Consider the following 26,612-nt stretch of genomic DNA (forward strand, 5'->3'; position numbering starts at 1 on the left):
AAATCATGCATCAAAATTCTTTTTTTTTTTCTTTTTTTTTTTTTTTCCCCAATTGTCTTTTGATCACTGAAGGAGTCTGTGTTGTCCGGTAGTCAGTTTTAGCTGTCTACCCTTCTGTTCCAGCAAAGCCACTTATGTGAGTTCACAAGTGAATGGCACATCACTGTAGCAGCCAACTTCATTGACGTGGGAATGGACCTGGGGCCTGAGGGTTGACTCTGGGAGGTAAGCTGCTGTGAACGTAAATAAACTGCTATCCTGTGCTTCAGAGCTCCAATTTCCAAGCATTAATTTCTTGTAAGTGCTTTGTGAAAGCAGAAAAAAATAATAATCTGCAGTTAAACTAATCTCTTCTAACAATGTATCGTGTGTTCTGAGGATCAGCGCTTGAGCAAAGGGCGTTGTCCAAAATGACAGACAACAAAATACACATAACTGTGCCGTGCTGTTAGGAAATGGAGCTCCCAGCCTTATCACCCTCTGATTAAACACTGTGGTTTTACCCGCAAGGGATCCATTACTCTAGAAAGCCATAAGCATTTGTCAAATACTCCTCATCTGGAAATTTTTCATCCTGTTCCTTTTGTTTTCATGGACTTGCCTCAACACCTCTGTTGCTCAGCAGGCTGGGATTGCTCCTTCCTACACCACCTCAGGGATTAAATGTCATGTGTTGTACCCTTCCTCAGCTTTAACTTTGTATAAAATCATTGAGGTTGAAAAAGATCACTAAGATCACCAAGTTCAACCACCATCTAACTCATCCCCACCATACCCACTAACCGTGACCCTCAGTGCCACATCTCCACAGTTCTTGAAGTCCTCTGGCAATGGAGACTCCACCACCTCCCTGGGTAGCCAGTTCCAACATATCACTGCTCTTTTTGAGAAGAAATTTTCCTGATATCCAACAAAAGTAGCTGTATGCACGGGGAATCTGTGTCACATGAGTGACCAGGATGAGAACAACCCTTTGGCTCTGCTAAGCAGCTCTGTGCCTGTTTGTGTGTTAAAGAAACTCCCTTCCCTTAGTAGATGTGGTGTGAAGAGGTATAGACAATGATTCCTAAGTCCTGTCTACCAAGAAAGCTTGGGAAATGTTCCTAGGTTAATTGCATCAACCTTTTTTAGGATCAAGCTAAGACATTGAAACAGGCTGCCTAGAGAGGTCTTGGAGTCACCATCCGTGGAGGTGTTAAGGAAATGTGGAGATGTGGCAGTGAGGTACATGGTGAGTGGGGATGGGCTGGGTTGGACTCGATGATCGTAGTGCTCTTTTCCAACCATAATGATTCGGTAATTCTAGCTGCGTTCATGGCTGGACATTTCATGTATAGTATAGGATTATGATATTAAAAGCAGCAATGAAAAATATCAGTGTAGGGTTTTTAGTGTCTCTTTGATAAAAGGTAATGAATACAAGCAAGAATTTTTTTGAAGAAAATCACTGAGGAATGTTTAAATCATGCCCTAATACATTATGCATGAAAGTATACCTACGTTTCTGGAAGCATTGTAGTTACAGTTGGGCTTAGTCAACGTTTGTGTTACAAACTTAGAAAATTGAATGCAACTCTACTGTAAAACTTGGGTCTGGGCAGAAAACTGACTGTAGAGGTTTGTTTAGAAGCCAATGCTGTGTGGACAAAATTTGGTGAGTCTGTTTAGTGATTTTTTCCAAATTATGCACACTGAAGTGGTTTCATATCACTTTGAACCCATGGAAGGACTTAACTAAATAATTTTCTTCTAGAATGCAGTTTTGTAACTTAGGACTTCAGGATAAAAACTTGATGTGTATTCCAAGGTTAGCAAACAAGAGGATGTGTTTAAACTTCTGCAGTTTCTTTGGAAAAGCTTATGCTCACTGGAAGTGAATACTTCTAGAACCTAGTCAATCATACAAGTGCACTACAAGTGACTATTCCAGTGTGATCGATGGGGAAATCTCATCTTAAGCAGCTGTTGGCATTCCATGTGGCACAGGAATGAGCCACTCCCTCTGGGGGTCAAGAGTACAGTAGTACCTGTATGACAATTTCTGATTGTGTGAGAGGAACAAGAGTGCTGTAAATTCCCAAGAAATACATAGGTCCTTGAACTGTAGCCTATAAAGTTTCTGGCTAATATGCTTGAGTAACTGAGACTTCCAAAAGTTCTGTATTTTATCATTAAATGAAAATGAGACATACTACTTCTTGTATTGGACTGTAGCATGCTTGTTTTGCTGTGCCTCTGTTGCAATATCCATATGTTGCATATGACATGATGCAAAATATTTATACAGGTGAGAACAGTGTCTAACTGCGTACAGATTTGTATATTAATTTGCTTCAATCCTTACTTTTAAACAACCATAGCAAATTTCTGTTTTCCTTTTAGAGATCTGATGGATTCTGAGGGCTGGTAGGTTTTGCTGTCTGAATGGTTTATGACATTGATGGTTTTGAAGCTATTGATGTTGAAATTGTGTCTTTCAGTTATAAATTCATAACTGTCTGTAGTATCATTTGAAGTGGAATTTGACGGGGGCAGATCCTGAAGTTGTGGATAAAATGAGAGATGCACTTAAATGTGTAAGGATTGAAACTGTTTTTCATTTAGGTTTTGAATTATCAGCTCTATTCTTAACTTGCTTAAAGTAAGGGTTTGAACAACACGAGAATGCACTGGGCACGGAAAGCAAAATTCTTTTAAGACCTCATAAAATCCATTTATATGGTAAAGTTTGGGTAGAAGATTTTAATTGCACTTGTAGGACTGCGCATAAAGCAGTGAAAGAACTTCTGGGAGGTTTCAAGGCAACTTTACAAAGTGGTCAAATTAGGGAGAAAATTATGAGCTAAGAACTGAGTTTTATTGTGCATAGTTTTATTGTGGTGGAGTCCCATCAAGTTTTTACAAGGAAGCAGGTTTGATCATGCACTTGGTTTGAAGTCAAGTTTGCATTGCATGTAGTCTTTGCTCTTCAGAAACCCTTCTCAGTTGATTTGAAGGTGTTTCTTGAAGGGAAGCTGTCTTTGTCGGAGGTGGTGGCTGTGTATGCCCGTGGCAAGCTGCACAGGTGCTGGGATGCAGAGCGGGGAGCTGTGGTGTGAGCCAGGAGGTCATCGATAACCTTTGTGTGCTTAACAGGACAAATCCTTCCGTTTCATTGTTCCGCTGCAAGCAGGCGCTTATCTCCGGATGTTTTCGGACTGCTATCCCTTCTAATTTGTTTTGGGTCATGGACTGCAAAAGCCATTTCATCATCTGCAAAGCGCAGGAAGAGCGTTAACTCCAGAAAGTGGCCAGAAATGGGAGTGAGGGTTTGGGGCAGTGTGTCCTGGGAGCCGCGGTGCCATCCAATGGTGTCTGTGTCACAGGGCATGCAGCGAGCCTTCCACGGCTTGGTAGAATTGCTTAAGCAAGAATTGTTAATGTGCAACCTCTTGGTGTCATCTGTCCTTTGGCCCTCACGTAGCCTGGCTGAGGAAGTGCAAGCAGGGACTTTAGGTCCCAAATGGAGAATAGGGTTTGGGATTTGAATCCCCAGCAGCCCCAAAACAAACTGCAGTGTGTAGAGTTCCCTTCCTCAGATAATGCTGTGATTGTCAAAATAACCAATTAGCTTGCAGGGCATATAGCTGCTTCATAGGAGCACGGAATCATTTAGATTGCAAAAGACCTTCAAAATCATCAAGTCCAACTTTCAAAACAAGGCAGAGGATTTGAGGTATTTAAAAAAAACAAACAAACAAACAAAGGAAGTGAAGCACTCAATGTTTTACTTAGGAGAGCGTTAACAGGAGGAAGTTTGCCTTGTCAGAGCCAGCAAATACACTGGAGTTGCTGGTGAGAAAGCAAATGAAAGGAGTTTCCTAAAGCTGTGAGCTGCCTGGATAGGAACTGGGAACTTTCTCCTTCCTTTCCTGTACTATCAGCTTAAGATGAATGGTGTCATTGTTAGCTACACATCGTATTTCGTTATTGGAGAACTGTCAGAAGATTTGATTAATAATCCACAGCGTTTGGATTCATTGTGATAAAAGCAATCATAACAAAGGACTTCAGTGCCTAGCTTGCCACTGAGGGGAAAATCCTCTTATCTTAGAGGTGTGTGTATATAGAAGGGCAACTTTTTTTCTTTTTACGACATCAATATAGGCTCACCTGGTGAGTTGCAGGCTCGTGGTACTGTTTCTAGAGGCTACTTTCCAGGCTTTCCTGCAATGAAGTGGAGATTTAGTCCTGTCTTCTGTGGAGTTTCAAGAATATACCCCTTGAAACCTCTTAAGTTTATGTGATGGAAGTTGGTATGGAAACAGCTTGTTTAAACGATGCATAAATTATAGTGATGGACACAAATTTACTTTCTTCCTGGTTTTATGGAATTATTAAGGTTGGAAAAGACCTCTAAGATATCAGATCCAACCGCCAGCCCATCTCCACATGCACACCTACCATGTCCCTCAGTGCTGCACAGTTCTTGAACATCTCCAGGGACAGTGATTCCCCATCTCTCTGGCCAGTGCCTCACCACCCTTCTTGAGAAGATTTTTTTCCCTAATATCCAACCCTAACCTCCCCTGGTGCAATTTAAGGCCACTGCCTCTCATGCTATCACCAATTACCTGGGAGGAGAGGCTGACCTCCACTTCATCACAACCTCCTTTCAGTAAAGAAGCCTTCATGGAAAGGTACAACTTTTTTCTGAGTGCAGATCTTTGAGTTTTTCTTTTTTAATGTCTTTTTATGAGTTGCTTAAATATACATATATATAATTTACACATTTACTATATTGCAATTTGCCTTTATGGATAATCTTGAAATAATTTCTCCCAAGTAAGGAAAGTTGGTAGATGCCATCCTATAACGACTTTTACTAAGAGGGGAAAATTGACCTAGTGAAGATTGCATTGATTTCAGCAGATCTGAACTCAAGATGAAGTAGCTTTGAATTGACCAGGCTTGTTTAACTGGTGAGGTGGCAGACAACGTCACTGCCTCTCAGTCTGCGGAAGGAAAGAGGCTCCCTCCTTTCTAGTAGAGAAGATCGGCATGCTGCAGTTTTTAGAAAGGAATGCTCACAGGTAGCACAGCCCAGATGCACTGTTTGGGCTGGCTACCTTGCTGAGGTTGGATTTGATATCCTTGTTCCGTGATTTCCAGTGTTGAAGTGAGAGCTCTTGTTGGATGACTAACACATTTCAACACCGGTAAGCGCTTTTGAAGACTGAGTGCTCTTAATATATTAAATATTTTATTAATGACATAAGCAGGTGTCAAGGCTGGTTCACAGTCACATGTTATTGAGCTGTGCTTCTGAATTTGGTTATTCTCAGATTTGTTTTGCAGGAGTGTGGAGTGGGGTTAACACTTGACACTGCAGAGGCTGTGGCTTTTTGCCCACATGGCCTGTTAGCAACTTGGCTTTGTACCTTTTAACACAACCAAGCACATAATTCTTCTTGTATTTCTAGTTTCCATTGCATTTCATTGCAGTGTTCACTGTGCATTTTGAAGAGAAGTGGAAGTGTGTTCAGGATATTAAGAGGACTACGTTGCACAGTGGGCACCGATTCATTCTATTGGAGGTAAATCTCTTCCAGTGACTCTAGCTAGGCAGCTCGTCACCACTTCTACATAGCCTGTGAGGGGTGGGTTGTGATGGTATGCAGCCGTGCATTTTTTACTGGAAAGCAAGGTTTATCTGGAGGGGAAGATTCCTGCCAGCTGTAGGGCAGAGGTTTGGGCTGTCAGCAGGGAGGAGCTGGCTTCTGTGTGGCCGCCTGAGCTGCATCTTGTCGTGGTGGGCTTCACTGCGCTGAGCCAAAAGATAAAATAGACAAAACTGAATATAGATCAGTGGATTAATCATTTCTGGGAACGGCTGTGGTATTAGAACTTGGAAGCGTAATTCAGAGATTTGCCAAGTTAGCCAGTGATGGCCACTGCGAGAAGAGTTTGCCCAGGAGGAATGAGTTATAGAGTAATTCAGGACTTTCTTAAAAATAATAATAAAAAAATCTTGCACTTTAGTAACCGAGGTAATGGCTTTGTACTGCCATCGTCACTCTTAAATCTTCAGTGTTATTTTTTCTTTGCACCTGTTTTTACTGATCTCATAACTGGCCATTGTTACAGAATGAAAGTGGAATTTGGTGGAGAGACCAACTTTTCCTCTTGGATGGGATGCGACCTACCTATCGCAGTAATATTTCTGTGCTTGTGATCGTGGGCACTGTCAGTATTTCCATTATAAATTTCTGGATTTTTTTAAAAGGAGCTTAATACTCAGTTGTAAAAATTTGTTCTTGGCAGAAAAAGTGTATACAAAATCTCAGCTTAAATAAGGCTTTTTAATGAAGAGAGAGGAAGAGAGCCCAGGCTCCTCTGGAAGTTGAAGTCACAGAAGAGAAACACACCAAAATATCTCGTTAGAGACAGAAAGGTAGAACAGAAACCCTCCAGTGTTAGCTCTTTGCCCCGTGTTCGGTTTTAATTTGAATTATACCTTTTGGTTCATTCTGTGGAAAGGTTTTGGTGGAACAGCGTCCATTGCCAGGCAGGAAAAAACACAGCAGAAGGTGGCTGGCATTACAGAGCCGTGAGCTCTGCAGTGACTTCTGAGTGCTTGTTGCAGGGTTTGCTGCTTGCAAAGGTGGGATGGGTTGTACCGTGCTCATGGTGGGGGGGAAACCTTGTTCTGAAGGTAAGGAGCAAGAATTTGCTGTTCCTATTGGCTGACTTTTCCAATGCTGCAGGAGATGCTCAGAGACCAAGCTTAATCAATGTATATTTTCGCTGGGTTAAATAAACCTGAATACTGACGTCATGAAAATAAGTTGAGGAGCCTGGTGGAGGAGGCTGATGCATTTTACCCTTCTAATAAACACTGTTTCAGAACTTAATGAGGGATACCATATTACCAGAGGTTTACGCAAGCAGACAGAGCTACAGACGTCTAACTTGAAGCACTTGCTTTGTGTTAAGATTCATCCCCAAGTAATTTGAGCAGATCCTTGTGACGCAAATGCCAGCAGTCATTTCCCTGTCGCCATTTCAGGAGGAAACCTGGTCCTACTGATTGTTTTCACCAGGTGGAGAGAAAACACTGCAGCAATATGCATCCTCAGCAAAATGCTGAGCATCTCCCACTTGGTTCAAAGAATCTTTACTGCAGCTTGGGCCCCCAGGTGTAAATGCAAGCTCAAGTGATTTCACTTAACTCCATAAGATGGGCTCTTTTCCAAGTCAATCTGTATGCAACATTATTGTTCTCATCTATTCCCTCCTGTTAATGTTTTATCTTTAAAAAAACTTCCTAAGAGTTCTGTGCAGCAGTGTTGTATTGTGCTGAGTACAGTGTGTCCCTGATTCAGACCAGGGCAAAAGTGCACAAGTAGAAAACAAATGGAGTCGTCGAAGTATGAGTTCATTTCAGGTAAGTGAGGGTATCCAAATTGTCCATAATTCTTATTAATATGTGTTTGAAACTTCCAAACTTACTACCATCAGCTGCAAATAAATTGACACAGCCCTTCCACCGTGTTAGTTCCTATGGTGGAAGGCTGATCTGTGTAGCTGTGAGCAGAGCTCAGTACATTCTGTGTGGTTAACAGAAAGTGAGTGGATGTATTGGTGCTTCTGATAAACCCTAAGCTAACATAATGCTCTGAACCTGGGTGTGAAGTATTTGGGAATGTTGATCCTCCCGTTTGCACGTTAACCAAATGTGGTCCCCATTTAGTGAAAAGTAAAAGTATCCCCTCACTTTGTCCTGGGGCACCTGCCTGCCCAGCTGCCTTAATTTGCTTTTCCTTGACTTGTGCTTGTTTTGATACCCATGAAACAGAGCAACCCAGGACCTCTAATCTATGAAAACTGGTGAGTATTTATATTTGTGGCTTTATCACACACAACCTTGCAGCCACTTTGCTCTTTTCAGCCTTCTTCTCACACTTGGCCTCTGTCTTCCTAGCTGTGTTAAATTCAGCTGTAACCTCTCCAGGAGTGAGCAGGTCTGCCCAGCACAGTTTCGGCACTGGGAAATTGGTAGGATGGTTTGAACGGCTTACCTGAAGTCCTGGTAGCAGATGGCAGGATTGTTTTCCTTAAGCTTTTTCATAAAGGACCTGTTGTGTGCCTTAGATAGGAATGAATTCTGGGGGTTTTCTGGCTCTAGTAGTGTTTTGGTCTGACTGTGGTATCATTTGAGGCTCTGGAACTGCAGCCCAGAGAGCTGTGGGTGCCCCGTCTCGTCTCTGGAGGTGCCCAAGGCCAGGTTGGATCCGTTCTGTGATTCTATTATGGTAGACAAAGATTGCAGACATCTTTCTAATTAGGCATTGAAAACCCAGTTGTCTGCATGCTTGGCTGAAATGGTTTCTCAGTCAGGAAACCCAAGGAAAAGGGATCTGTAGCAGGTTTAGGTCACTCGTGGGGAAACCTTCCAGCCCAAAGCCCCACGCTGTGTATTTGCAGGAATCTTTGAGCAAAGCATGCTGCTGGCAGCTCCCTCCTCCTGCCCACAGGTGCTGTGTGCTTTGTGTCACAGTGAGATGCTGTTGGAACTTGCTGATATCAAAGGGTGAAGGAGTGCTTTTGGCTTCTCTTCAGAAGTGACTTTGGGCACAGAAAGCTCCCAGCGTGAGAGGCAGCTGGGGTGCCCCTGCAGCACCTGTCGGGAAATCCTTTGCCTTTACACCAGCTGGTGGGGATCTATGAAGGAAGCACTGCTGTATGTGAGCAGCTCACCGTAATAGCATAATAGCATCGCGCCGTCTTCGGAGGTGGCTGTTGTTCTTGGCTGGAGCTGTGTTTTGATGCAACTGAAATCTGCTTTAGGAGTCAGTGGAGGTGCCAGTTTCCTCGATGTGACAGAGGCTGGAGAAGTAGCACGTAGTTCTGCCAAGCTCACCTGATGGACCGGAGGCAGCACGGCAGGATGCAGGCAGTGTGCAGCTGTGCTTTGCTGCCTCGTCCTCCAAGTGCACTGATGACAATGTATGTGCAGGAATGTTTCTGCAGAAAATGAAATGAAATAAGGACGGGGCAGCCAAGCTGTTGACTGAATGCAGCCATGAAGATGAATGACAGAAGGGGCTGAGAAGCGAGGAACTATGTGAAGCACTTCTGGAGTGGGAACCTCGGTGGCACTTCAGCAATGACTTGTTTAGGTTCCTGATGCTCTTCTTTCGCTGCATGAATAAATAAGCAGACCTGGGCTGATGGAACACATCAAAGGAGGCTCCCACTGGGCCACATATACTGTGAAAAGTTCCGTAAATTATTCTGTAATATGACAGTTTCCAATTATGGATTTTCATAATAAGAGACTTATTGGCAAACAGTAATGAGAGTTAACCGTGGAAATTTCTATTGCTTTTCTTGGCCCCGGCAAACTTCCTGAACAGTGTGTGCTTTGTCCCAGGTGTACCATTCTGGGCTTTGAAAGTGTGTCAGAACATGTGCGGGGCTGAGACCCCTGGGAACTGGCACTCAGAGCCCAATCAGAAGGACTAAATGAGAAAATGAGGGACTTAAGGAGCAAGCTGCGACGTGTTAACTCCCTGCTGAGTTGTTTGTTTCCTGCCTCCTTAACTTCAAGTGCTGATCGCCAGTGAGAGATTTTCACAGACACGTAAGGAATCATTTTTATGTGATTCTAAGCAAAGCTTCCAATCTATGTGCCTTAGGAGATATAGAGATGCAAATATCTTGGATAGCCCTCGCGGCACATTTTGATCAGTTAGTGTTGTCAGCCCACTTTCCTCATATGGGCACGTCTGGGTGCAGGCTTGTTCTGCTTGTGAAATGCTGAAAATGTCTTCAAAAAGTATTATTGTTTCCAGGAAATATGTTTTTCATACATAGTTGTATTGTGAAAGAAAAAAGAAAAGGCAGTTAATGGGTAATGCTTTGGGTTTGTGTGAGCCAGTGGTGTGGATTTGCTTGGCATCGGGGCTCTCAAATGATACACTCGGCACAAGTAGATTCTTTTCTGATTACATGCAAGCACTATGTAATAATCAACTCTTTTTAAAGATATTGATTCATGGTATTGTTTTGAAGTTGCAAACGATCCAGAAGCCTGCCTGCTCCTCTGCACCAGCTTCATGCTGAAGGACTTTTTGCAGTAGTTTGCAGAAAATGCAGCGATTTCAGAGAATCGTATCTTTTGAAGATGTAACCCCACGTTGCTCTCTTCCTCTAATCCACCCCTCATGAGTGATTTATTCTAGGGACTGTGCATCACAGGCTTTGTCCTGGCACCCGTTCCCGTGGTGTTGCAGCGTCTGTCCGCATTACCAGAAAAAAGATGGCTGGGAGACAGTTTCTAAAAAATAAGTTAAACCAAAAAGAAAAGAACACACACGCAAAGAAAGGAAAACCAATTCCAGTTAGCAGAGAGGGTTTTGCTGCCAGTGTGGATGGGGCATAATTTGATTTAAATGACTTTTGAAAAACAGTTCTCAAAATTGTTCCATGCATTTTCTTCCTGGCTACTGTTGAAAATATGGAGCCGAATATTTTCTGTGATGTTTCAAACCAATATGTTCTGGCAACCTCAGAGCTGGGCCCTGTGCATTACGCTCTCGTTTCCAGTTCGCTGTGGCCTGGAGTGCACCGCACAGCTCATGAGATGCACCAAAGTGGGAGGTCTTGCAAGGAGCAGGCAATGCAGAGCCCCAAGGTACAGGGAACATTGTGCTGGGGTCCAGCAGGGCGGCTGCCAGCCCGGAGGGCCTCTTTTATGAAAAGGGTTTGCTTGTAGATGGAGGAACTGCGTGTGCCTGATGGGATTTTTGAGCCTGACTGTGGGGTGAGAGTGTAGGAAAAGGTCAGTTCCTGCGTGTTAAATGTTGGATGCTGAACTGCATCTTGTGCACCTCCCTTGGGTCAGAGTTTCTCACCAGGGAGATTTGAGAGGATGGGATAATACTGCTAAATATTCATCGCTGCTTTAAATGTGACAGCATACAGCTGCCCAGGAGAGCCATGTGTGGGCTGTGAGGTGTTTGCTGCATCACTTCTGCTCCGGGGACTCCTGGAGAATGTGTGTGGGAAGGTCAGAGCCATAGCTGTAGTCATTCTGAAAATAGAGGCTTCGTTTTCAGCCTCGCACCAGATCCTGGGGGTGGTAGCTGGAGTGCAAGTGTGGAACGAGCCTGTTGATCTGGCTATAATAATACACAGCTCTTTGTAGTGCATTGGGAGCCCAGAACAGGTTGGGCTTGTCCACCATGGAGGCTGCAGTGTTCCACGAGCAGACCCCAGGATGCTCTGCTGCACTGCGTCTCCTTGATGCTCACAGCCTCCACGTGTCAGAATATCACACGGCTGCTGTGAGGTGCCCTCATGCCCAGAGTTGAAGGATCTGAGAATCAGGAGCGTACTGATGGAGCTGTCTGACTTACTGAGTTACAGGACAACCAGATGAAATGAACTCAGAGCAATGGGGTGCTGATCACAGAGCCATAAATGCTACTGGGAGAGATGGGGAGCCTGCAGGCAGGCCTGGAGACAGGAGGGAGTTCAGGAGAAATGGGGGCAGAAGAGAGCGGCTTCTGCCTGGTGATAATGAGGTGTTGCTGGATGTGTTTGGAAGCAGGCCGGAGGTGTGGGACAAGGGCCAGGCAACGTGAGCGTGGGGCTCTTTGGGAAATGATAGGTCAGAGACCAGATAGGGAATGGAGGTGTGTGGGGAGGAGGCAGTTCTTGTTTTGACTGTAGAATTCAGAAAGGTCAGACTTGAAAATATTCCTTTTTGATGCTTTTCCACTTGTTGCTCTGGGTGTTTGTACAAGGGGTAGGAGAAGGACTTGGAGGGGCGTACTGTAACCTGTGATGTTTAAGTACAGACCGAAGCAGAGAGAAGATGAAAGAACAGCTCAAGAGTGATGGAAACAGGGTGAAGTAGTGAGAAAAGGTGACTACTTGGCAATGACTTTTTGTTTTTCTGCAGTTAATTCTGTTACTTGGGTCATCATTCCCTCCCTGTGGCCAGACTCACTGCTTATTTCAGGCAGGACTGATAATTACTTGGGGTGCTGGAGGCAGCCTGGAGATTCCCCGTGGCATTCACTTCACTGCAGGCTGCTCTGAGAGGAGAGAATGCAGGATGCTGGTGAGGGAAGGGCAGGAAAGTCTTTGGGGATTCGCTAGGTTTGATGAATGTATTGCAGATTTGCCTCTGTATTTTGTTTTGAAAACGCGTGTGTTAGATTTCATTTGTTTCTCTCCCACCTCTCGCCTCCTGCAGTGAAGAGCTCTGAAAACACTCAGCAATTAATCGTGCTGTCTCCCCTGCACAGCTGGGGCTGGTTGCTTCTATGGAGCCTTTGCCTACTTGTGGAGTTTACTCCTTGGAAGTAAAGATGGGTTTCTTGCAACTGTGTGACACCTGGGAACAGCAGAGCCCACTGGGGAGCAAGCACCCTTTGCTTGTCAGGAGGAGAGATTTTTGGTGTGGATGTTTGTACGATTATTGCGTCCCGTGTGATGTGTCTGGAATGTAAACCATAACGTGCTGTATAATATAAAATAGCGATCCTGCTGGCTGTTAGCAAGTGTTTCCAGTGACTTAGAATTTAAGATTGCTTAAAAAAAGCAAACACAACACACACACAAAAACAAAACACAAAAGAGCAACTTTAACACCGTAGTTATTTTAAAAGCAACACCATAACAGCTCCCACAGAGACTGCTCATCTGTACCGAGTTGTCATCTTTGCCAGAGCGTTTGGTGTATGTGAGATTGCAGAGAGAAGGGAAAGTGCCTGAGACAGGTGGTTTTTCTCTTATTGGAAGTACCATCCTTTCTTTAGCCAAGAAGGAGCTCGAGCAGGCCAGCCTGTGTTTGGTTGCTCTTTTCAGAGAAGCAAAGCTCTTCCTTGTTAATATTTATGGTAGCTTGGCTCTAGCACGTATGTATGAGCTGTGACAGCATCCTCACGCTAGCCAGGCTCGCTCCTACTCCCTCGTGAGTGAACATGAGGGAACCAGGTTTAAGTGAAGCCTGTTTAATATGGCAAAAGCTGAGAGGCTAATAGATGCAGGTGTTCACTGTATTGGTATGAAATGTGTTGTTTGTGTTAGTGTTGTGGTAGCAACGGTCTTTTTAAGGCTGAGATGGTAATTTGGTCTAAAGTCCCTGTTTTCATCTGTCTTTCTTCCTTTTGGAAATAACCCCTTTTAACCTATTTCTCTTTTTCAAACTTATTGCTTAACTGAGCTCAGCACCAGAGAGGACCAATGGCTCTGCCCTAAACTTTGTCTCTCTACCACAACTTGTCCACAGCTAAAGCAGAACTTGTGTTTGAGCAATGTATTTTTTGGAAGGAAAGCATCTTACCTTGATTTGCAGGTCTCGGGAGATAGGCATGGTCCGATGACCTTATTTCCTTAGAACTGTTCCTGTGTTTTGTGCTCCCTGTTCCCTCTTTGCTCCCTGTCCCCTGTCCTTTGCTTCCACGTGCTGACGAATTGACTGCACCTTTCTGCGGCAGCTCGAGGAGCCTCTTTGGACCTCACTGAAGGCAGTTAGCACAAGTGACCTGCACATTCTGGGTTTGATGAGGTGCTTTCTCAGCTTTTCAGTGACTTGAGGCGAAGGGCTGTTGTACTCCATCATCTCTGACTTTTCCGCTGTATGGGTATGAGAATATGCACTGCACAAGCTCGCTGTCTCCCACTGGTGAGATGTTACAAAGCTAAGATTGCTTTTACAGTTTGTAGCAGAAGGGATCCCTGTGCTGACATTTGTGTTAGAAATTTTCCACGTGCTTTCCAGTCAGCAACTTCCAAGGCAGACCCATTCACAGGCATGTGCTGCGTATTCTTAGATACTTGAGTTTACTTTTGGCTATTCTCAAATATTCTGAATTCTGATCAGCCTTCTTCACCAATTGGACTTGACTGCTCTGCAAGTCTTTGTCATCCACAAGTTTTATTACCAGTGACTTAATACGTAATTTCAGATTATTGTGAATGCTTGGCCAACTGCAGACCTCCGTGGAATGCCACCAGAAACCTAATTCTCGATGGATTGTTTTGTATTCTTGTGGATTTCCTACCGCATGTTCACAGCAGGACCTCCTTTGGGGACTTTGGTGAATTCTGGAGCAGCAGAAGGCTCCTCCCAGGGTGTCTGGCTGACTGAGTTTGACTAATCTGATAAATATCGTGAGCATACTCCTTCATTGTCAAATCTAAACGTATTTAAGCACTTTTCTTTTTTAAAGAATGAGTCATGTTCTATTTGTTGTTTCTTTCTAAGTGAAAGCAAATGCTGTCTTTGAAACTTTTAATCAGTTCTGCTGTGGGAAAGGACAGCAATTTTGAAAACCGAGCACAATTAGTGAGATGCTTAAAGAACGTTTTAAGATGCTCTCTGCTCAAAGTAGCCCTTGATGTCTCAGCATGGTGGAGAAGAATCTCAGGAAGAGTGTGTTCTACTGGAAATGTCTAAACTTCAATATCTTAGTCCCTCTTTCTAATGCAAGCATTCCGAGATGAATTTCACTTTTTTTTTTTTTTTTTAACCCCTGTCCAAAATACTTGTAGCAAGTATACTCTGCCCAGGGAGGTGGTGGAGTTGCCAGCCCTGGAGGTGTTCAAGAACCGCGAAGATGTGGCACTGAGGCTCGTGGTTAGTGGGCATGTAGGGGTGGGTTGGGGTTGGACTTGGTGATCTTGGTCTTTTCCAACCTCTGTGTTTCTGTGATTCTACTTCCCTAGCTGCGAGGTGCTGGCAGTGGAGGAGGACTCTGCATGAGCTTCTGTTGAAAAGAATGGCGCTGTGTGCAGGTTTTAGCCATGCAAGGTGCATACCTCCAGCAATGCCCAGTCCAGCAGACATCTGTATCTATGTCTCCTGGATGATGTGGTTCCATGTGTGGCTTGTAAGGATCAGAGATGAGTGAGAAGGAAAGGCAGGCCTGTGAGGATCAAGGTTAAGTATTCTGGGGAGTTGGTACATGTATTGGTAAAAGCACTGGGGATTCGTAGCTAAAAGGAGATTGCAAGTCACTGCTCCAACTCCGTAGTTGGAGATGGAAGACACCTGTGAGTGGTTAACTCTTGCCATTGAGGAAGCAGCATTAGAAAAACCATGCCTGGTGTGTGAGAGTAAACAGGCCTGTGCTTTCTCCTATGGATAGGAGGCTTAAGTGGAAAGTCTGTGAGAAGTCTGGAACTAACGGGGCAGATAGAAGATTGCTGCTGGCAGAGAAAGCCATTCTCTGTGGCTCGGAAGGCAGCCCTCAATGCTTTCAAATGTACGGCTTCCTGGTTCAGTTTTCTGCTGGAACAGATTCCTCCCAAGTAAGGACAATCATTCATTTGATGGCTTCTTCAAGACTGGCCTGGATACAGCGAGGTAATTGCTCTGCTGTCCAAATTATGCGTATTCATGCCAGGATGCACTTGCCCACTAGCTGTTTTTTATTACGTTTATGGTTGAGATGGGATTTTCATTCAAAGATCTTGTGTTCAGTCATCTGTGACTTTACAAACCAATCACTATGGGGCAGAAACTTGATGCTTATTCAGCAATGGGTGTTTGTTTAAAGTTGGAAGAAAACTTATTCAGCCACTATCTTAAGGATCAAACATTGAAATAAGCGATTGAATGTCAAGAAAGCGCTTCTTAAAAGGTATTTTTTTTTTATTAAGGAGCATATGAAAATAATACAACAGTGAGGTTGAGGTTTAACTTCCCAAGTCAGAAAGTTAAGGTTCTTTTGTGGGCTTTAACCATGCATCCTGGGATGTCTGCATGATAGTAGGGTCATACACTAGAAGGGAATCCTCTCTTTGTGGGTCTGTGCAAAGTACTGAATGCTCTACTGCACGAATGGCTGTGTGACAGACATGCACAATTGTGCATTTGGTTTGTTTGACATTTCTGATGAAGTTCTGATATATTCTGTCTGTATGCATTATTTCATGTATGAGCTCCAATAGCACAGTAAGAAACAGGAGAGCAGAATAATGAAAGTGTCTATCTTCCAAGATGCTGCGTACAAGAAGAGGTCAGTCTGCTGGTCAGATATGCTGCTGCTGTGTTTTAGACACTGAGTGATGAGCTCATGTTGGCCAGCACCTCTTTGATCTTAACTGGAATAATTGTATCCATTGAGCTCCAAATTTTGTGAAGTGTCATGCAGCTATCCAGCTGTGTGATGTACAGCTTCCCCAGATTTTTGATGTGATGTAAGAATTTTTGTGAAATTCCCTGCTCTGTTATGTCAGCCTAAGTGATTTGTCTTGGCCTTACAAAGGTAACCAATCCTATCACCCATACTTGACAGCATCTAAACGTTTTGCTGTTCTGTTCCGCATGGAGGCTGTGATTTTGCAGACTCTGGAAAACTTTACTCAAAAATCCATTTGCAAATCTGTAAGGAAATGTGTGACTGGGGGCTTAGGTAGCACAGCTGGAGCATCACACGAGCTGGTGGCAGTGGTGTGTATCCTAGCTTGGGGGAAGCATGCTAATTTTAGTGTATGGCATTTAAAAGGAAATGAGTATCTGCTGATTTCTTTAACACAACATAAACTCTTCAAGCATAAGCTTGTCAGTGCTGCATCTTTAGAGGAGTGCTTCCTAGCATTCAGATCTATTTGATGTTGTTAACTGCATTAGATATAGAAAGATTTGTGATTTAGCACCCAAAACACATCCCACACTCCCTAAGTATGACTTAAGAAGAAAAAAAAACACACAGGCAAAGCCTGAAGGGGTTGAAGAAAATGAACTCCTGCTGCAGTTGCACACTTGCACACATCTGGTGCAACTGAAACTTAAGAGCTGAGTACATCCACATCTGACCATAGCAGGGTCCAAACATTACTGTTGACACTAGTTTTCTTTTTGGAGAGGCACACTGGCAGCATCACTCGCGTGTGGAGCCTTGTCAGCTCTCTAATCTAATAGACTGTTCTTGCCCAGACCATTGTGTGTCAGTATTTTGTGAACTGAATGTAGCCAGCTTTAATAATAGGCAATTTTCCCACCTTCTGCCAAACCTTTCCCCCCCCCCCCTCCTTTTTTTTTTTTTTTCCACAATTGAATGTTTGATTCAGAATCTGCCATGGTAACAAATTATATACGTATTAAAGGAAAAAAAAAAAAAAAAAAGATGGAAAGCAGAGTCACAAAAGGTAACAAGAGTTCAGGGTAATGTCATCCTAGGTTGTTTTTTTTTTTTTTTTAAGACTTGAATTCAACCCCATTTTAAAATTGATTTTCTGTTACATATTGTGGAAAGATTACAAAGAAATGGGTACTGCTTGGAAGCATGGATGTAGCTTTATATATTTAAAGTTCTGAAGTCTTGCTTGCATAGGTCTGATTTGATCTATTTGCTTTTTAGTTACTGGACAAAAAAACGTGGAGCTTTCTGGATTGTACTTTTCCTCATTTGGAATGGTTGTCTCCAGTAGGACCTCTTGAGGCTGCTTATGCCTTATTGCTGATGACTGCACATTATCAAAAATATGTTACAGGAAAGCTTTTTTCCTGTATTTTTAGAGGTCCCTTTGCTTGGGGACTGGGGATGGAAGAGGAGCACCTCCAGCACACATCGTGCCCAGTGATCGCCAGCAACAGTGCTGCCAGGAGGACTTTGGGATGGGGTTCCCTAGCTTTTGGTGCCTTCAGCCTCCAGTGGGTTTATTCCTTTTCCCACCCTGATCTGAACTTTGCACTGATGTACTGCAGCTTGAGGGAAACTTAAACACGGCTTTGAATCTGGGCTCCAGGACTGCTTGGGTCAGTTACACGGTTGGGTTGGTTGTAGCTCGCTGTTGGTTGTGCAAAGGATGCTAGGAAAAGCAAAGTAGTCCAAGGTGTGAACTGTTTTGATCAGTGTAACCAAGACAGAGCAGTTCTTGCAGTGCACAAAGAGGGATGCCATCCAGGTCGGTTGTCTGCTTTACCTGGACAAGGTTTCTGCATACGTTATATGGTTTCTCCTCTCCATTTGCCACTGCTGTACCAAAGCAGGGACAAATCTGTAGCAGTGGCCAGTTACTTGTCTGAACTACCAGGCAGTTAGTTACTGGTTAAATGCTCTGAATTCGTACCCCTTGGTAATTTATTCAGGAGATCTGTGTAGGTAGCAGCAATAATGGCGTGCCTTAAAAAAAAAAAAAAAAAAAAAAGGCAGCAGCCTACAATAAATGTAGATGTTGGTGCCTTACTGAGCTGCCACAGTCCAGTTCCTCCCCAGGTCACAGGGCACGGTGTTCTCCTTTCTGTTCTTTTTCAGTCCGTTCCAAATCATGTGCTGGGAGCTCCCTGGGTGGGCACTGTGTCTATGGACAATGGCTGAGCAGCTCCTGCAGCTGTACCGCATCCTCCTCCATCGCTGTGCTCACTCCCAACTTCGGGGAGCTGATTAGAGGCTTGGCAGGAGCTGGATGGTTATGCTCTAAGTACGTTTTGGATACATTATTGTCACAGTTGAGGTACTGCGAAAGCCATGCTGTTCCAATCTTTATCCTAGCGAGGTACTTCTTTTGATTGTGCAATATCTGTGGCTAATTACATGGCAATTGCAGTGTGCCACCAGCCACCCACAATTCATCGTCAGATCCTTGGGGATGCGCATGAAAACAGAAAGATAATGTTTTCTTTCTTCAGTCCAGTGATTTAGCTCGCCTCTTGTTTTTAATCCCCTGCTCCTCCAGGTAATAAAGCCAGATGGTAGTGACAAAGAAACAGAAGCCACGCATGAATCAGATGTCCCTGAGGATACGCTGGGGACTTGTGTGCCTCGAGAGGCGGCAAAAGGCGACGCTAAGAGTCCGGATGTCATTATCGAAGCTCAATTTGATGATAATGATGCAGAGCATGGACAAGACCACTTGCCGGACACGTTGGCTCATGACATCAAGAAACTTTCCCTGGATACCACTGAAAAGGGTGAGTAGATCAGAGTGCTGATTTAAATCTTTATTTGAGCAAACTGTTGAAGTATTGCTTTGTTGCCTCGCTTTGTTGCAAGGTATAAAGTACAGGCATAAAATCTTAATGCCTTATCGCTTCTATCCCTTTCTCCTAAGCCACCTTCGTAGTTCTGAATGGATATTAAGGACTGGGTTTTATGTAGTTGTGATTGATGTAAAGCAAATCTGTGAAACAGAAGTCACACCTTTAGATTTGCAATTCTCAGGGCTGTCTGGGGACTGCTGGTTGCTATTTTGTTCAAGATGCTGCTGTAGCAGTTTTCATCGCAGTTTGGCTGGCCAATCTATGTATGTCAGTCTGGGGATAAGAATATATTTCCTTAGGGGCAGCGAGGTTTGTTGCTGTTTTCAAACAGTTGAGTTATGAGCAACTTAAAGATTTGGTCCATTTAAAAAGAAAATTGCACTAAAACCTAAAGCCAATTATGTGATCTGTTTTGAAGGCAAACCTATTTTATTCTGAATCTGAATTCCATCCAAACCATCAAATGTTGCTTAGGGCAAAATAAAATAGGCTCCCCTGTCCCAGACTATTCCATGCTGTTCTTTGCATGCACTTTCTGGTACTAAATCTCTGAAGATTTCCTCTTCTGAAGAGCTGTGTGTCGAAAGGATTCTGACAATTGGCGCAGCAACTTAGGTTATAAGTAGTTGTTGGTCTCTGACAAATCTCGGTGGTTGTTGTAAAGCTATTCTATTTAATACTTTGCATTTTCCTGAGATATTTTCCTGCTTTTGGAGATGCGCAGACCTCTGCTTATGCTGTTGGTAGGTTTCCATTTCTCACACCCATCTGTTAATAGAAATGGAAATAGCATTTATGTAGAGGTTGTAGCTTTTATGACCAAACACTGGTTTCAACTTGTGACTGGAGTTGCCACCCCACCAGTTCATGATGCTGTTTCCTTCTGGTACTTCCTCTGGCTTTCATTTACTGCCAAAGTATGTGAACCAACTTCTGTCTTGTTCCATTGCTTTCCAGTGTAAGTTTTGTGTTGGGAGTTACTTGTATTGTCCACAGCTGTTTTGTGTAGCTAGCAATTAACGCCATCTTTTTGCCATCTTGGACCCCATGTTAAAGTTTTGCGCTGTCAAGCTGCCGCTTTGACTTGGCAATTCTCAATTTCCTGATGTAATCCTGAGTCATGTGTCTGTTGCGTTTCTGGTCTTGCTTTTAATAGCAATGGCAATTTAAAAGTCAGAAACAGTGTAGTTTGGGACCAGTATCTAAAATAAGTATAGACTTGAGCCAGTATTTTATTTCACCTGTATAAGTAGGCTTGGGTGTAAAAGCACAATGGGAATTGTTTTTCCTGCTGTATCATAGTTCTCAAGGTGCCCTGGAGTAACTGCTGTTGGAGGCTCTCCGGTTGTCTCTTAAAAATCTGAGTTTTGCCATTCAGTTCTATCTTTGGATAGTATTTGTAGGACAAATGTTAGATCATAGCGTTGTCTACATGGTACAAACTCAGCCTATTTCTCCACTGTGGTTTTCTTCTTTTTTCACGGTCTTTCCTTGTTCATCCCCAGGCCTCGTGGTTGGTGTGATTGTGCTGGTTAGATTTCTGCTGAGTTTATTTTGCTATCAACTCTCTTAATAGCTGTTTCAGCTTCTTTGGCTATACAACCCATATGGATTTTTCTCCACTTTCTTCCTCTGCTATTTAACGCCCTCCTTTTTTCATACATATAAAGTTTACGATGCTGCTTTTTCTGTAGGTGTTTTTGAGCAGCTAATGATTACTTTGGCTTGTTTCCTGTCCTCCATGCAATTTCTCATATCATCACATATCCACATTTTAAGTCTCGCCTGGAAAACAGCTATAGTTATTCTAGCATCAGTGATAATTGTCCTGAAAAAAGAAGAGACACTGCCAAATTCTGCCCTCAGGACGGCCAGGTGTGGCGCAAAATGCTTTTTTAAAAGGACCAAATGTGCACTTTTTCAAGGCAAAATTTAGAATTTAGAAGTTTGCAATTGCTAGAGCCTTCCAGTGGAACAAGGCAGCAGTGCTGGAAGGCAGGGAGGGCCTCCAGCAAATGGAATTGTCCATAGCTATCCTAGCATAATAAAAAGCAAACTGTGCTCACTCTGGGTTGGGGGGTAAAAAGATCTAGGGGAAAACAACAAAGCCAAAGTTGCCCTAGACATTACGGGGCAATGCTCAACTCTCTGTGCACGTACACAGGCTTTGTAGATAGCTGTCTCTCAGTTGCAAGATGACTTTTGTCCTTTCTGATGGAATAGAATTACGCAGTGTCTTTGGCCTATTTGTTCTGCTGCTGCTAATCAGGATGAACCAGGAAGAATAAAAGTAGATGAGTCATTCAAATAAGAGCACCCTGGGTTATGCTGGGAGTATGGGCTGATGTGATGTCCTTTCTGCCCTGGCCTGTTTCCCATCTGTCCTCGTGGCTTTGTTCTTCAGAGCACAATCCCCCCTTCATCTCCACTTATGCACTGGCACGAGTAATTTTGGGTTGGACCTTGCTGTCAGAAGCTCTGAAGCGTGAAACTTTGTGCACACTGATTATGGCCCAGGTCTGAGCAGGCTGAATTTCCTGAAGGTGTCCATTGGGACTTCTATGCTTCTGCAGGATTTAAAGGGAGCCGAAAAAGGATGGGATAAACAAGGAAGAAGTCTGCAGAAAGAAAGAAAGACAATTATGTCGAGCCTAATTCTCAGCCTATATAATTTCTGAAAGTTTCCTACTCGTAAAAGTGCTCAGTATTTGCTCTGCTCAAGAATCTTTACATAAAAGTTTGTCACTGATGTCACTGTACCAGAAGCTGTTCTGATCAAACTAGTTTGCTCTGCTTTGCGGAGCAGTTGGGTTAAAGATTATCTTTAGAAAGGTCTCTGGGTTGGGAAGTGATGAGCCCTTTTCCTCTCCAGAAAGCTGTTCCACATGAAGAGCAACACGATCTTGTTCCAAAGTTAGATCTTCTTAATGTTAAGTGCTGGTCACTGGATGTAGGTCTATTTTAGTAAAGTTGGAAATCCCTTTGCTCCTTCCCTCCTGCTCTTTCAGCTGTATTTCCAGGGCACAAATATTTCTACACACTGAACAAACTTTCTGTTCTTTCCTTGTGAGGACTGTACAAGTTAGCACTGTGAGTGTCCAATCTGAAGAAAGCCTCTCAGCTCAGTGGTGGCTTTGAGCCCTCCAGCATTTCCTTTGCCCTCTTGGAACGCAGGCAAAGACCAAGGCGTAGTATCCTGGCACTACTCTGAGCAATACTGCGTGCAGAGAAAAGATTAATGCTCCGTAGTGCTTGGTAAATCCTCACAGTTTTACCCTGAGTTCTCAGGGTTACTCTGTCACTGCTATGCAAAGAAGTCATCCACCAGTGGGCACGGCCTTTGCCAGATCTGTAATTCTTTTCCTTAACCGTCATTCGCATTCACTACTGGAACAGAGGTGGTGTAACTTGTATCGTTATTACTGAGTTGGAATATGTTACTTCTGTGACTTATCACTGCTGTAAAAGGATTTTCCTTACGCTACATGTCAATATGTAATAAAAAAATAGATTTTTTTCTGAATCCTCCCAGCCTAAGAAAAGGGCAAGATGTTCTGTACAGAATACTTCACGGTGTATCCTGCTGTATCCTCACTCAGGCTTGTGTGTCACCTGAGTTTATGCAATGTGAGCTGTCCCTTGTTAAATATCGGTATCGTTTTGCTCTGATAAAGAGAAAGTAGCTGTGGAACAGTAGCGACTACTTGTGAGAATGGCAGCTGTGCTCAAAAAATGCTCCAGCCCTTTCTTTGTGAAAGGATATTCAAATAAAAGTTTGCAAAGCCGCGTCACTATGCCAAGAGCTATCTTGGTCAAACTAGTTCGCTTGGCTTTTCCCAGCTCTTCTCACGAGAGATCTTACTTTCCCAGATAGGCAGAATATCCTGCTTCCCACAGGGTGGCTCACAGAGGTAATTAGGTCGGTGGACTGCCTGCCCTGGCGGCAATCAGATAGCTGTGTTTGTTCAGGATTTCCCCTTACACCTACAGTGCTGCAGATCAGAGTTTAAATGTGTGAGAGGTTTGCTCACTGCCTTGACGTCATGAAGTTGAATAGAAATAGCTCGCTTACGGGCAGAGTAAACTGACAACCAACTCAGCCAATTGTGGGATGGAAAATTGAGTCAAATAGCTGATGGTTAATAGGTAGAGTCAGCGGAATTTGGGCTAGAGGTGCTGCACAGCTTAAGTCCTGTCTCCCTGCCTGTTCAGCATTGGCCAGGTGGACTCTGGTCAGTCTCTTTTCAAGTCAGATGTGACTATCTCAGTCTCTAATAAACTTGGTGAGGTCAGTAATTATCACCTAAAATTGCTTGGTGTCCATGCTGCTGACCACAGGATGTTACTGAACAGCTTGGGGTTGCTTGGTTCAGTGGGAGCGGTGATGTTTGCTACCTTTGCATTATGGCCATGCAATAATGCATTTTTTGCTTGAGGTTCTGTTCCAGAGTCAAGGCTCAGAAAGACTTTTGGATCCTTCTTGCAAAGAGGAAAAATGTATCCATAATCTTAGGTTTGTTTTGCACTTCTGCAACCTCTCCAGAGCTTCTGCGAGACTTCTCCTTTCATGTGCTTTCTCTTTTTTTCTTTCTTGTGAGCAGGTGCTTCTGTGCTCACCTGGAGCCCTTCTGCAGTCAGCAGTGTCTCATATTGGCATAGGCAGAGTTTAGAGCAATATTCCCATTTCCCTGCTTGGCCAAGTCCCCAGGTAGGGAAGGGCGACGGTGATGAGAATCTGGACAACGTGCTTGTCCCTCCGCTCTGCTCAGGTCCCATTCTTTTAGTTTGGCTGATAATAAATCTGTGACAAATTTGGAGCCCACCAACCTCACTGGCTGCTGGAAAGAAAAAATGTTCCTCTTTCTCTTCTTCAGAGGCTCCTGTTTGTTCTGAGCACTGTTAAGGAGCCTTCATGGTTCTTTCCTAGCCTGCAGCTTTCTGGAGATGGATCGTCTCCACTGCATAGCTCTGAACATTTCTAGGCCACAACAGAGTGAAAGCTCACCAGGAAATCTTCTCAGTTACATGGCTTTTAATAGAAATCCTTGAGGTGGAACTGTCAAAAATCAGATCGGTTTCACTCTGCTTGAAGCCTGGAAAACCAGCAGAGGAGCTGGAGCCATTTCAGCTGCTCGACTCAGCTCTGTATTCGTTCATCATAAGTTCACGTTTGCAGGTCTCTGGATTTAGCTCTTTTGGATGTTGCTGTAACTTTTTGCATACGAGAGCACAGATGACTCGAAGAGTAAACAGTACAACAACTTAAACGTGTTCAACTGGTGTTGGACAAAGTGGGCTTTAAGGTAACATTGATTGAATGCTACAGACTGGCTAAGCCTCTGTTGTTCTTCTGTTGCACGGCTGATGCCTGCAGTGGAAGTTAATGTTGCGGAAGCTTTTTATGCTGTTCTTTCCCAGTAAGTTATCTTGACCCCCAAATGACTTCTTAAACAAAGAAAAAAAAATTACTTTGGCAGTTAGTTAATGGGAATTAGATTAAGTTCAGCGTATTACCATATGTTCCTGAATTCACCTGTGTTTCTCCTTTGAGTTAGAAGTCTAGGTCAAGAAAAAGGAGAGGTTATGGTATTGCAACTGAATGGTGGGTGTGAAGATAAACATGTTAGAGTATGGTCATTGTTAGCAGTGTGATTTTCAGGATGAATCAGATTAGGGTTCATTTAGTTAACATATTTTCCATGCAATTGTAAAATTGGACACACACGCTTTGGGAACAAATGCACGTACAGGAAGGAAAAACATTAAGTAGGCAAAATAGTTAATGGAAATGTTTTTGTAACATTTTAATTTTACTTGTTGTTAATGTAATAAAACTGTATTTCTGTAGACTGTTGCACTGCCTGAGTTTTTGGAGATTTAATTCTGTTGCAATAGAGCTTCCAGCCCTCCCTGTTGACTGGCAACTTCTCAAGGATGGAAAAGGGTCTGAGGTCTGAATACCAGCGCTGTGGTTGCAGTGATGTTGTGTGGCTACTGAGACAGACACAGTTTGATCTCCTGGGTGCGATGGCAGCTTTCTAGAAGGACGTTGAGTCTTTGTTGATCAGGCTTAGAGGGTTCTAAGGAGCATTGACACTTCTATCTCATTATTCTGCCATCTCCACTGTCCTTTCTCGTGGAGGTGGCTAAATACAAGTAGATGGCTGTGCTTTGCTGAGCTGTGTGTGTAAGGAAGCTGGCTATACTCACACCTCCACATTGCCTTTGCTCTGTGTTATTGCAGATGGTCATTTTTTTTGCTGTACACATCTGTTATTATGCCCTTCCTTTCCCTCTCTGAGGGTCTCCTCCCATTTGCGTGCATCTTCATAAATCTCCTTGGTCATCATCTGAGTCTCCCGGTCAGCATGCCATTGGATATGCAGATGTTTGAATCCAGGTGTTCAGACATGAACGGCTGTGGCAGCATGAGTCTGCTTAGAGCGTTCAAAACCAGCATCTCTAGGAAGTTACTTATGCTCTGATGTCACACTGCTCTGTGATGAGGCAGCTCAGGAGTGCTGTGTGTTTCAAAGCTGCTTTTCTTTTATACCTGCAGAGCCTTCCCATGTTGCACACAGGAGCAGTTAGGCTGAATTTGGACAAGCTGCACTTGTTGGATTCCAAAGCTGTTATCTTAGCAGTGTTGTCACAGGCAGCTGTGTGCTCCCTCCATCACAAGTGGAAAGCTCTATGTGTGTAGATAGAAATACTTGCAAAATATTGCTGCTTGTGTGGCTTTTTCCCAAACAAGACTTGTAGCTTATTTGATCTAAGTTCTAGTTCTGGATTGTGTCTGGTGACAAGTGAATTGGCCCTTTCGCTGCCCAAGTAGTGACTGGATTTCACATCAAATTGTGTTGTCTGCCTCTCTAGGAACCAAAACAAGTTTCTAGAAGCTGAAATCGTTTGACCGGGAACAGATCTTTATAAGAAACCAGATTCCTTTTACTTTGACCCTCAGAAAATTGCATTTTGGTTTACTTGGTGGTGCGTAAGACCAAGTATGGATGTGAAGTATTGGTTAGGACCAGTGGTTTTGCATTCTGGAGTAAAGACCTGCTCCATGCCAATGAATACCAGTGACAGAATGTGAAGAACCCTGTAGCACCATTAGCCAAATGTGTTTCTTTCTTATCCCTTATCTGTTATCCCTGACGTTAAGATCAAAGCACAATGGCTGTGATCCAGCATGTGTGCATTTGAATGTACTCGATTTTGGTTTAGGGGAGTTTTCCTTTCCATCTCTCTCTTGTGTTAGTAGGCAGAACTGCCAAAAATGCGTCATTTCAGTGTGGTGTAACCCTTGAGGTGATATTTATAATCAGTTGTGCTTCTTTTTAAACATCGATTTCCATGTTTTGTGGTACTAAAACATAATAAGCCGAAAACTGCTTATTGAAACAGACAGCAGAAAACCTGAATTTTGCCACTCGGTTAGAAAATAATAAGCTTTGCTCTTGAAAAGCTTACAGATGTTCTGCTACCTGAGCACCAAACTGAAGAGTCACATTTTCATTTTTTACAAGCTTCCTACCACTGATGTCTTCTGAGGAGCTGTATGCCCACGTAAGCCAGCTAACTTCTCAAGCAGATGGTTCTTCTAGCTGAAGTAGCAAATATTGAA

General features: G+C 43.5%; 1 protein-coding gene across 1 annotated transcript in view; it reads left to right on the top strand.

The window, feature by feature from the left end:
* The window catches only part of DIS3L2 (DIS3 like 3'-5' exoribonuclease 2), a 164,735-nt gene that overhangs the window by 35,837 nt on the left and 102,286 nt on the right, over positions 1-26,612 (top strand). The window contains exon 7 of the mRNA XM_085232503.1: positions 18,682-18,916. Coding sequence (XP_085088629.1) covers positions 18,682-18,916 — 235 coding nt within the window. The remainder of the gene's footprint in view (positions 1-18,681; positions 18,917-26,612) is intronic.

Source organism: Meleagris gallopavo, chromosome 11 (assembly GCF_905368555.1).
Source record: "Meleagris gallopavo chromosome 11, MGAL_WU_HG_1.1, whole genome shotgun sequence".
NCBI lineage: Eukaryota > Metazoa > Chordata > Aves > Galliformes > Phasianidae > Meleagris > Meleagris gallopavo.